This window comes from Aptenodytes patagonicus, chromosome 2 (assembly GCF_965638725.1).
Source record: "Aptenodytes patagonicus chromosome 2, bAptPat1.pri.cur, whole genome shotgun sequence".
In the NCBI taxonomy this organism is placed as follows: domain Eukaryota; kingdom Metazoa; phylum Chordata; class Aves; order Sphenisciformes; family Spheniscidae; genus Aptenodytes; species Aptenodytes patagonicus.
The window spans coordinates 59,313,157-59,325,805 of NC_134950.1; the positions used below are offsets into that span (position 1 = coordinate 59,313,157).

At 38.0% G+C, this 12,649-nt stretch overlaps 1 protein-coding gene across 5 annotated transcripts in view; it reads right to left on the reverse strand.

The window, feature by feature from the left end:
• The window catches only part of SPIRE1 (spire type actin nucleation factor 1), a 134,992-nt gene that overhangs the window by 31,225 nt on the left and 91,118 nt on the right, over positions 1-12,649 (reverse strand). For all 5 annotated transcript variants that reach the window (XM_076330014.1, XM_076330012.1, XM_076330016.1 and 2 more), the window contains exons 5-7: positions 8,742-8,825; positions 7,476-7,640; positions 329-415 (exon numbers count right to left, since the gene is read on the reverse strand). In XM_076330014.1, the coding sequence (XP_076186129.1) occupies positions 329-415; positions 7,476-7,640; positions 8,742-8,825 (336 nt within the window). The remainder of the gene's footprint in view (positions 1-328; positions 416-7,475; positions 7,641-8,741; positions 8,826-12,649) is intronic.

The following is a 12,649-nucleotide window of genomic DNA, read 5'->3' on the forward strand; positions in this document are numbered from 1 at the left end:
CACACTTTTTTTGGAAAAAAATGTGGAATGTTGTGATATGATTTTACATGCACTCAATTGTAAAACTCCCATAAATTGGAGAGAGGATTGTATTTTTCCCCAATTCATTATGATTTCCCAGAGAGATAAAGGGCGGCTGGTAATAACAGTTATTAATTGGTAGGTGCAAGATATTACATACTGTTCTTTAAGAGACTACATTCTATATACAAAAGACTATTTCTGAAAGCCCATGTCAGAAAGCATAATATTTAACATATTCCCTGGACATAAACATGCTTTAAAAAGCCACATCTTTGTTAGGAATGAAGCCCACTGGATTACATACAGGATTTAATGGAGGTCGCGATCGGATGAAATCCAGGATTATTTCATGGGCACTCTTTTTTAATCGAGGTGGAATGTCGCCATTGACCTGGAAAGGAGAAAGTGAAATATGTATTTCCGTGTTTTGCATTTGTATTCATGCAGATGATGAGATCAACTGAAAACTCACAACAACCCTGACAGAGCTTGCAATGTTCTGACACGTGCACCAGACGTTAAACCCCACCAGTCCTGAGCAGAGCAACAATCCATATGCAGAGCACGGGCAAGCAAAAACGTAGATAACAGCTTTTCAGCTTTGCAGATAGCTGCAGAATAACCACAACTGCAGCAGCTTTAATCAGCTATACTTAGGATTTTGAAATTATGAAATCAAATGTCAAGGCTGCAATCATGTCTATGGGAGAATGCAGACGAAGATTGTATTTTGCTTGGAGGAAAAGTTGCCAACACCATTTTTAAGAACAACTATTTGAACCATGTCTCACTGACAACCGTTACACAGTCACTAATACTCTGTTCTTAGCCTCTGAGAAAACATGGGTGCTCTTTAAGGCCCCAGTTTTCTTGATGTCCTTACCATCTCCCAAGCACTGACGGGAAATCAAAGCTACAGCTGGCACAATCACCAATGATTTGCTTGTAGCAATGGATGAAAAATACCTTCCCCTTGTTTTTTCGTCTTTACCACCTGTCTCTGCTGCTCTGGCCATGAAGAGGTGCCCTTGTGTGTAAATCCCAGCAGAAGGAGAGGGAAGCCCTGAGCACGATTTCATAGCTACCTCTTCACCTGCACTTTGTAGATTAATCAAATGTAAAACAAAGTTTGTTAATATGTCTAGAAAGTAAATCACTAGAATGCCATGGCATGCCACTGGAAGTACAAGAAGCGCATTTCCTCGCTGTAAATCATATATTTCTGTAGAAGAGGGACTGGGTGAGGGTTCTTTGCTTGTTTGTTTGGTTTTCTCCAGAGAGACAGACATTTCTTTCTCTGATACCTCATTAGACATAAGATGATATACAAGACATCACAGGAAAGAGTCAGCAATTCACTATGTGTACAGGATATAAAAGGCAGCAACGGAAGTTTTCCTATCATATGAAGAATTTATAAATTGTAAACTAGGAATAAGTGTATGGATTTGCTTAAAAAAATCCACCTGTCAGGTTCAGTCTTCATACAGCACAGTGCCCAAGCGCACTGTCAGGGAGGAGAGAGCATCCTATGCCATACATCCTTCTAGTACCTTCTATTACTACACAGTAGCTGGCTATCAGCCCTGTCCTCCAATTTGACAGAAATTCCCACGACACTAAATTTCTTAGACCAAGTGTCCCAAATTTCAGCAGGTTTTTTTTTTCTTTTTTCAAGGGTCAGTTGGCTCATTTTTCTTTGGGAGACTCTATTCATACAAGCTCTGTAGCCAGAAAATATATGTAAAGACACAGCTCTGGTTTGTCAAATCACATGCACTTTTGCTAACCAGAATGCTGCAGTCAGAAAAATGCATTTAAATGCCCATAAGGTCACCTGAATATGATCCCTAATTGAACTTCAGTAACGCTATGCAGCTTCCGTATAAGCTCTGCTCACCTCAGACATGCCTTGTTTCCAGGCTGAGGCAGAGCAACAGCCTCCCAGAGAACATTCATCCCTTCCACGATAAGGAAGCGGATGCAGCGTCCCTCCTGGGGACTCTTTGTGGAGGTATCCTACCCCAGCCATGGTCCAAATCCTATTTGTTCCCCCCACCCACGCCCTTAGCTTCCTTAGAATGAATTTCATATAGCTTGGCAGAGAATACCAAGCTGCTAAACTCTGCAACGTGCATCACCTTCCTAAAAATAGTGCAGAAAAATTAAAATTGCAAAGGTTTATATTAAACAGTGATTTGACATTTTATGATGAGGAGAATATTATTTTAAGTGGTGTGATTGATTTCTTCTGTTTAAAGACTGAGCAATTTTTTGAGGCCAGCAGGCTTTGCGGGATTGTTAATAAAATGAGAAGTCTCTCTTCCCCAGGTTACTTGTTCATCAGATGTCAAAGTTGATAGCTGAAGTTGAGAGTTATTACCATCAGAACAGCCATTTTGTAAACTGATAATCTCTGTTCCAGCCCTGGGGAACAACCCTCTGCATGACAATAGGGAATAAATAATACATGGCTCTGAGCCTTTCACCTCAGGGCACTCTATGCCCTGACTTAATGCCACCAGGGTATAATTAGTATCAGTATTCCCATTTGATTGGAAAAGGAGAAATGTAAGATTTGCTTAAGTGATTTTCCACAGGATACACGGGGAGCTGGTGGCAAAGCAAGTGGATGTTTCGCAGCCAACAAGCCAAGAGCAGGAGCGCTGGTGGCAGAACCTACCTTCTGATACTCAGTGCCCAAACAAGATGCTCACAGGAAAGACACTGAAAGGAAGCTTTTATCCTCTCTGTCCACACTAGATCTATTTCTTTACTCAAACTAACTCTCCCCGTAACGAGCAATTTCACATGCATCTTTTCCTTTTAATTAATTAAAATTCATGGCTCTTGATTAAAGTCTAAATCAGAGATATATTGCACAGATGCAGCCATGATACGTGCAGGGGAAAAAAAACAACCAACAAAATTATCTTTTTTTTTTTCCTCCACATAGCAGATTGGCCCCAACTGCAAACTAGTATTTAAATAAATACCTCAAAACACTGTAAAACTATCCTAAGTCTTCATGTGTGTAAAATGGCTTTTGTACAGCAGTATGCATTAAAACTGGCAGTGTGGGGTAAGCATAACCAATGATTATAAAAATCAACCAGAAATTGAGAGGTCTAAACAGCTAAAGCACAGAAAAATTACCATGTAATCATCTACTCGCTCACAACCTGCTACCATCATATTTTAATCTATAAATATGGATTTGCAGTTAAAGAAATAACTGCAAATGGTAGTTAGTAACCTTTGGCTGAAGCCAAGCTTTAAAAATGGTGATCCCAAACACGAAGTACATTGCACATGACTTTCACAAAAACTACCTACCATTGACATTCAATTATCTCAGCCATTTATTTGTCTCACTATAAAAGGTGACAGCATTAAATAGGAGAGTGCTACCTCTAAATAATAGGTAACATGAAACTGATACTGTTTTGTACTATCTAGAAATTTTCATTTAAAATGAGATTGCTTGGACACTGAAAAAGACAGAGGGGGCATGCTGCATCATTTCCAGAACAGGTCATGATAAAGTTCAGTTGTGTTTAAAGTATTATAAGTAGATATCTATTTGCCATCTTTCATTATGCAGACAGTATAATGCTTTTGTTAACGTAGTTGGTACACAGTGCGTATCTGACACCACACAGCAAGCTCAAGCAGCAGTGTCCAAGAATGAAGTGCTTTGGTATTTCACATTGTAAGCCACTGTATTCACACTGCTGTTCCTGCAGTATTATAGTATTATAGATAGAAGTTTATGATACCACAGGGTAACCATAGTACTTACACAGAGTCACTCCTTCTTTGAATACCCCTAAAGCATGGTTAGGAACTGTAAAGCTCACTGCTCTACCTAGGATGACTTCTAAGCTTCTGCAGAAATATGTGATGAAGGCAGAAAATGAAAAAAGGCTAGTTCCCTGCTTAAAGCAGCTGAATACCACTCAGTAAAAATAAATCAGATGTGTGCGTAAGAGAACGACACACTCTACAGTGCTCAGCTGGACAAACTGGTCAAAGTCTTTTCCTCACATTCTCTATGTCCAGCTTGAAACACCTGAAATCTCGCTTATTAAAATACTGTCCATGCACAGCTGTTGTTGCAATTAATGTACGTACTGTAAGATGCTAAATACTGTAAAGAAATAAATAATTTTTTGTTAAAAATACCCAAACAGCCATGCCACAGGATTCTCAGATTAGACATTCAAATTACTGGATATTTTTGATAATAATAGCTTCAACTTATATGACTAAATGCCCCTTCTGCAGCATGGCCAAGCTAATACCACTGCATCACAGGTATTTGTGAAGAGCTCGAATACGAAGACAAGAGCACCATTACCTACGAAGAATTTAACTGTTATGCAATGTAATGCTGAGTTTGGATACTACATGAAAGGTACCTGACAGCCATGCATTGAGTAAGTAACATAAGAGTTATGAGCTACTGTTCAATAAGCACTGCTCAAGAAATACACTGGACGGTGCGCACCTTGGAGGGGGGGGAGATGGGCAGGAAAGAGAGCTAATTGTGAATCAATGTGGAATTAAAAGCTGTAGCTTAACATATATGCATAATAAAGAAAAAATAAGCCTGTAAGAGTAATTTAATTCTTAAATTTCCCTGTTTCCAAGTGTTGACTCTACCAGTGTTCACAATTTTTAACTTTTTTGGGCGTGAGCGCTCCATAGGAGAAAAATGCTATTAAATCTCTCCAGGTAGACATGCAAAGATTACAAAATGCCAGGATGAAAGTTATCTTGTTCCCACAACAACCACAGAAACAAGGACTCTTGCATTGGAGGGACAGAGATGACAAATTTGTAATTATTTTCATATGTACTGAAACAGAAGTGCCAACGTCACTGAAACTAATGAAACCAGTTATTTACAAAAAGCCCAGAATTTGACATTTTACATCTTCAAAACATTCTGAATATTTGCACTATGACAGAAGACGGACGAGAACAGATAGCTCCAGTTATTAGCCTCTGTTAACACTTTTGATAGTCTGAAACACCAAAATAGTTCCTAAGTAATGCACCTAATAGGAACATCTGTTCCTTTCCTAATTTCTACTCAGAGTACTGAGCAGTCAGGTACAGATAAAGCTACTCTTTTAAACACAGCATTATATTAATAAAAGGAACTGTAAAGACTTCATGTTGCATCTCATTTACTTAAAAAATTTACTTAAGCTCTTGTTATCATTAGTAGCATATGCATTTTCACAAGCTACCAAGTCTAAAAATACTACCTGTAAATTTAAAACAAAAATTGCTTTTAATAAAAATTTTGCCAAACATCTGTTTTGACTGATAGAAAGAAACATAATCCATCTTTCCCAGGCTGCCTTAAAATTCAGATTTAGGATTCTTGTCCTTTTCTCCTCTTTTCAAGAACCATGGCAGTTTTCTCTGATGGGAATACATATAATCAGCTTTGACCCATGACATCAGCTAAAAGATGCTGTATTTATGCGATCTAACTAAACTTCTAATTCTATGTGAATCCTTCAGGCACCACACATTTCACGTCAAGCAGCACTCTTATTATTTTGCATGCTTTGCACATTCTTCAAGCTGACCCTGCAGCAGAATCCAAGTTACTGAATTTAAGGTTTCTAATACGAAAGAAGTTATTTTTCTAACACAATGTCATTAGCAGTTGTCAGACTAAGCCAGCAATTGTGTCACAGACAGCACTACAGGTACTTGTACCCTGCAGCTGATTGTAATCCTAATTCATGTTTATGTCCAGAGGTCACTTTGACAATCTACCTAGTAGACAAGATATCAGGACAAAAATAGATGCTTGCAGGGATTTCGTTTACAGTGAGGGTCTGGATGAGCAGAGGAGCAGCTGTGCCTCGAAGACCTACCATATAATGAAGAAAATCTCTTCTGAAGAGGCAGGAGCTTGCTCAGCAGAAGATGAATTAAAGGCAAGTCTGACAAAAGCAAAATTAGATGACCCAGGGATTCCCATTCAAACAAAACTACTATCCTGATTGCATACAGTAATCAAGGTCCTGAGGGGACTGTTCCTCTTTTGCAGTGGGTAGTATGAACACTTAGCGCAGTTCTCTGAATTGTTAGCGGAAAGTCCGATAACGTCATTACCTGGGTATGTATTTTACCCTATTGATTTAACATTTAAGCAACATCTGCTGCAGAAAATAAATACAATCTGATAGTCTAAATCCAGAACTTAATTAGGAAAGTACTTTCAGCTCATACATAAAAGGCATTTATATTTGTAACAGAATCCATTTATTTGCTCCCCATGTAGTTGTTCAAATTTTTTCCTCCTTTATTCTTTTTTCTCATGATCTCTGATAGAACAAACTACACGCTTTCTGTCTCTCCCATCTCCCCTCCACCCCCATCTCTGAATTTTTCTGATGGAATCACAGCGTTCTCACTTTTGTGAGGTTTTGTCAGGAAAGCAAATACATTTGGACACTGAATATTCTAAGACGATGCTTCCACTGTAACCAACAACAGGCAAAGATAAGTAAGTGCAAGGTATAAATATTGACATTGACCAAATACATGCCTCTGACAAAGGGGTTTAAAATGTGCTACTAGGGATAAGGAACCCTTTAGTTCAGTTGCTAGCTTATCAGGAACATCTTAATGTTGAACACAATATAAACCAAAAAGGAAAGAAAGAACAGGGACACACCAGTAAGTATCAAATGGATTCTGAAAAAAAGAGTGCCTCCAGTCAATCATACGTGCACCTTTATGAGTGTCTAGGAGGAGACGCATCAACACTGTCCAGCTTGCTTTGGCATATTGTCTTGACTTGAAAGCAGCAATAGGATATTCTGAAAATAATTAAGTTGAACTTCTACAAATAGAAGATTTAAGTTTTTTTACATAGAGTATTCCTTGAAAATTCCTAACAGATCATGGTAACTTAAGTTTTCAAACGCTGTAATGTAGGTAGTAGGCAATAAAAGTTTTCGACCACTGTAGGTTTTCCTTTCCCATCACAGTATCACTCATGTATCAACTTTACATTCTGGAATTCCAAAAATTATGTTGTAAATAAAGATAAATGTTCTCCCTAATAAGAAAAGCCTAAAACAATCTCTCAGTGGAAAGAGTGACAGGACTTTTGATATGACTCTTAAGGTTGTCATAAAACCAACACAAGCCATTCGTTCAAGCATATGATAGGTAGGTATGTCCTTCAGAATGTTACATGCCTGCCATATGGAAAACAAAATACACATTTGTTGGTTTCATATTTTTCCCCTCAATGTACTACATATATTTAAGATGCCGTATAAAAACTATGAACGTTACTATCTACATGAAATCATGTCGTCAAGGTTCTCAGAAAAAAAGAGAAGAAAAGAAGAAGATAAAAAAGGAAAAGAACATTTCAGATTTGACAAATCCTAGTGATTCTCATAACTTACCATGACCTTCCTTAAGGTGTAGCGTTTGGATCTAATATCATCCATCAGCATTTCATAGGGTGTGAGCTGATATTCTATTGGGAGTGGGTTGTACTGACGCTCTTGAACTTTCTTAAGTTTAACTCCATTCCGTAAATCTCGCATCACTTGTACCCAAAAACGAGCCTGAAGAGAAAAGAGAGAGAAATTTTACTTGATACCTTACCCTTGAATACTACCTCAGATTAAACCGAAGTTGTTCATTCCCCTTTCAGGACACCACCAAATACGTACAGCTGTACTATTTTGGTTTTAACACATCAACCAAAACCCATTTTATCTGTGGTTATTTTATATAAGCCTATTTTTAACCCTCATGAACGTAACAGAACTTTGTTGCAACTCAGCAGGACTGCAGAGTCTCACCCCTCAAGTGATGCTCATCTCTAAGATAATACAGAAAAAAGATTTGAAATTCTCATACCATGCATCTATATTTCTGTGTCAAGTATACTGCAAGCACGTCAGGAAAGTTTCTAGACTTATAGCTAATACTATGTGAATTAAAACAGTGATTGAATCCGAAACTTTGTTTCCCTTAGGCCCAGAACTTTCTTGCAAAATTTCCCAGCAGTTGTTCTTCAAATAGAAATTCTGGAATGGACTCCAAATCCTAAGGTCTAGCAATACCCTCTCAGTACTCAACTTCCTTTTGCTCTGCCTATAAAAGCACCACACACGAACACCTCCCTCTCATTTTTTGGGCAGCGAGAGTGGCTGGAGAGGAAGAAGAACAGGTGGTGGATAGCAGATTGGGAGATTGAAATCAAGTACTTTTAAGAACCTCATAATATTTCTCTGTGACCCAGCAAGAACAGTAACTAGAAAATAAAACAAGCTACTTTCTGTTAAGAGTTTCTCTGTAACATGTTTCTTTCACCACTGGAGAAACTCAGCTGGTGGCTCTGCCTCCTGCCTGGCTGCCCCTTTGAAGGGCAGTCAGCATGATACCTGTCTAAATGTCCAGTCTTTTTAAATTGGAAAAGCTTCTCCATGAAAACAGTCTAAAGAAAAAATGTAATGCTTGGATAGTTGTATTGTTTCATCTGTCTGCGAAGGAAGGTTGAGACTCCATTTGGTTCTAACTTGTCATGAGTTACCATTAATTCATATGTTAAAAAAAACAGACACTGATTTTAACATAAACCAAACAATTTTAGGTAAGCATTATAAAGACATATAAACTACTAGCAATGATGCTGAATCACTATTCAATTGTTGTCTTACCCAGTCAGCATTTTTTAAGTCATCAAGATCTGTGCTGGATTCATCACTTGCCTCTTTGTCCATTTCTTGAATCTTCTTCAGATTCTGCCGATGAAAAGAAAATGAGTCAATAAATGAATGGTGGCATTACTCTCAAGTAAAAGTGAAACTTAATTTTTGACATCTGTTGAATTATGTTGTTTGGGTATTCTACTGAATGTTTTATGACTTGAATAGTAATACTGTAAAAGTAACTTGAAATACTATTTGAATATATTTCTCTTAATTGAAAAGTGGACCTTAAATGCTGGGGAAAAAAAAAAAAACTTAAGTTTTGAGTGTGAAAGTACTTCAGATAATAGCATGCCAGAGGAAAAACTATACATAGAAATTTTAATATTCCTAAAATTGGGCTATGCACAGAAAAACCCCCAACCACCTAGCAGGTCTGTTAAGCTACAACACAGAAAAAGTTACCAACTTTGTAAGGATCCCATTCATACCAAAATTACTGTTATTTGTTGAATTCAAGACAGCTCATTTTTATAGAAGGAGAAATTCCCAGAAAGCTGGTTGTGAGGAGAAATAAACTGCGAGAAATCCTTTAAACTGAATAGTGAGAGACTTGCATATATATTGAAATTAAGCAGTCTGTACACCTTGGTTATAGATTCTGAAATCTGAGTAATAAAATCATGTAAGGAAGAGAAACAGATCTTTTAAAGGGTAAAACCTGCTATTTATGAACAAGATCAGATCATGCAAATATGGGAAAGACTGTCTGCAAAGGGGCAAAAAAAAAGCTTTCATACTAACAAGAATATGAAAAATGATTAAAAGTTATAGCAGACCGAAGAATAGGCAAGCTTGCACACAGACAAATGCAAGTGAAAGATTTAAAAAGCTGTGGCTTTACAGAAATTATCTTATACACATAAACAACTGCATATTTAAATGTTATTTTTTGGTTTACTTCTGTATTGAAATGTTCTGGAATCAGCAGTACAAACAAATTCTCAGTACTCCATTCCACTTTTACAGAGAGTTTTCCAGGAAATCTTTAACCATGTTTAATTTGATCTGTTTTCTAAGTACTCACTAATGTATTCAAAATGTAGTTAAATCCTCTGATAACTACTTATTTTATGAGACTAAAGCAACAGGTCAGAGGTCTGACAGATGTATTTATTTATCAAAAATCTTCTTCTCACTTTTAAGCACTCAAGCTCGTCCTTTAATGGAACTGAACAATCAGTCTCAATTTAGCTTTTGAGCTTCCCAGAAAACTTAAAAATAAGCATTTTTTTTTTCCTGAAAGTAGTTCCAAGACTGCCAACATTTCAGTGGAAGAAATGGAAGCACTGGAAGAGTGCTTAACTTGCACATTTAACAGAGCGCAAGTATCTACCAAACAGATAGCTAGTGGTTACAGAGATAGTATGTGTGAGCCAGCCACCACAGAGGTTTTGGAAAGAAAGCAGATGGGTTATTTATCGTCTTATTTAAGTAAGTAACACACTTGCTTTCATATCAAAGAAGAAATACTACCATTGCGCTATAAAATATATAATTTACAGGAAGACTCTAAAAAAACATAAATCACCTACACCACAGAAGCAAATATATCATGGGACAATGTGGGAATGTTTTGGCATGACTTGCAGTAACACCACAGGATACCCAATTGGGAAAGAATGTCTTTATGGAAACTTGTGTTGGTCCTGTCACTGCGGTCAGCAGTCAGTCTGACACTTACAGGCAATCACCCTTTTGCAAGGGAAAAAAAAGAAAAATGGAAAGAATGAGTAACATAAAGGCCTCACTTATGTGTATTTTGCTGTCCAGGGTTTCTTCTTTTCTGTATCATACAGTTGCAGTAATCATTTCAAATACAGTATCTGTGAACTGTAAATTACTTGCTTTCTTGCAAACTGCTAACTTTTATTGATAAACTGCAAAATATAAAAACATTCTGATACTTTCTCCTTTTCCTCTTTGTAATCAAAAAGCTAACTTCAGTAAATGAGCTCACAACTGTCAGATTTGCTCCTCCTTTCCATACTGGAAGGTACACATTAATTTTTAAAAAAATAACATGTTCCAGCTGCTTAACCTTTACTTCGACTGTTCAACAAGATTTGCAGCAATTACCCATCTCAGCAACGTGTTCCCTACCATACAGTTTACTAGGCTTGTTTATGCCCAAAGGCTCATGCCTTTGACTGACATAAACGTTCCATGAAGCTAAAAAGATTACAACCTGTTTTTCCTAACAGCAGAAAATAACAAGGGGGGGAAGAAAAACCCTGAACAGCTGAAAGATCTTCCAAATAAGGCAACCATCTAATTTTCTTTGGAACATAGCTGGAGGGGGAGTTTCCACCTGAGAAAGCACAGGTGTAAGTGATGCTGGCTACCACGCACTGGAGAGTTGCAAGAGCAAAACCTGCAAGCCAAGAGATAAGTCTCTCGAAGTGCAGTTTTATGATCCAAATGCGCTGATAAAAGCACAAGCTACTGCCAAAGCTGGGCTCCTACTCTTTCCCATCCTAGCCAAGTGCTCCAGACGCTTCCCTCATACCAGCACAGACACCCACTTCGTAGGGACAGTTCATTCCCCTCCCCGGCACCAGCTCAGACCCCTAAACGAAGCTCACCATGCAATTAGTGGAGAACAGTAGAAAGGAAAGGAATTTCCATCATTATAGAAGTTAGAAAGCTTTGGAGTATTGGGAAGAAACAGAAACAGCAAGTGCTCTATCCTTGCAGCCAGTGCTTAGGAAGGTTTCTTTAACTCTTCCACACCTGTCAGGTGCTGCTTAGGAAGGAATAAATTCACTGTGACAAATGATTACGTTTAAACTTCTAGACTAAATGAAATATTATCATTTCCCTCCAGCACCCCCAGCCAGCATCAATGGGTTTCGGCATCTGTTTCAATTGTAAATTATGGAAACCAACACATTTACAATACAAGAGACCGTTTGTCAGAACTTAACTGTGATCCAAAACCTGTGAGTAACCTCAGCTGCTGTTGCCACTTGTACTTAGCCTTGGGACAATGGATTAAGAGCAGCTATTACAGTATAATAAATACATGGCCTAAATGGGTTTCCATTTCAGAAAGCAGAAACATCTTAAAAGGGTTTTTCTAAACGGTCCCAGGACCTCAGACCCATACCACAGACCTGATTCACCTATTACAGCCTGGGCGTTCATTCAGGAAATAAGGGCTGGATGTGTAGGAAGCGAGTGTTTCAACAGCTTTGGCTTTTTTTAAACCATTACAGCATTTGGCCTTTTTTGTAAAAAACTGCATTTTGTGACAAAAGCTAGTAATAAAAATACCAAATGTCTTCAAACGTCTTGCTGCACCATGAAAAGCAGGCAGCTGATTTGCTGCTGCTGCGTGTCCCACATTTGAGACGCACTCTCCTGTGCTCGGTGACAGATGGGAGTTTATATAAAGATACTTGTCAGCACAGTGTCAACGACTCGCTTCCACAAAACGCTCTCGAAAACACAATGTTTTAATGAAGACTGTATTCTCAGGAATCCAGATCTGGACTTTGTCTTTCACCCACTGCAGAACACAGTCTACTGCAGTTTCCAGTTTATATTCTTAATTAGGAATCATTTGTTTGCTGATGCAAGTAGTTCTTACGCTGCTATCTGTGAAACTAATAAAATATTCTTGCACCTCTAGGCTCAATTTAAAAATATATAACCTGCACATAGGGGGAAAACTGCTTTTATATATTCAGCTATCCAACTTGGGTTGAAATTCCAAGGGCTTGGCCAGCAGCATTACTCTAGTTCTTTGAAAAGACCCAAGCCCCATTCAATTAAAACGTGGGAATAGGATCAGTTAAATCAGTCCCTGGAAACCTCTCAAGTAGATATCAGACAAAGTTCTTCATATATAGTGG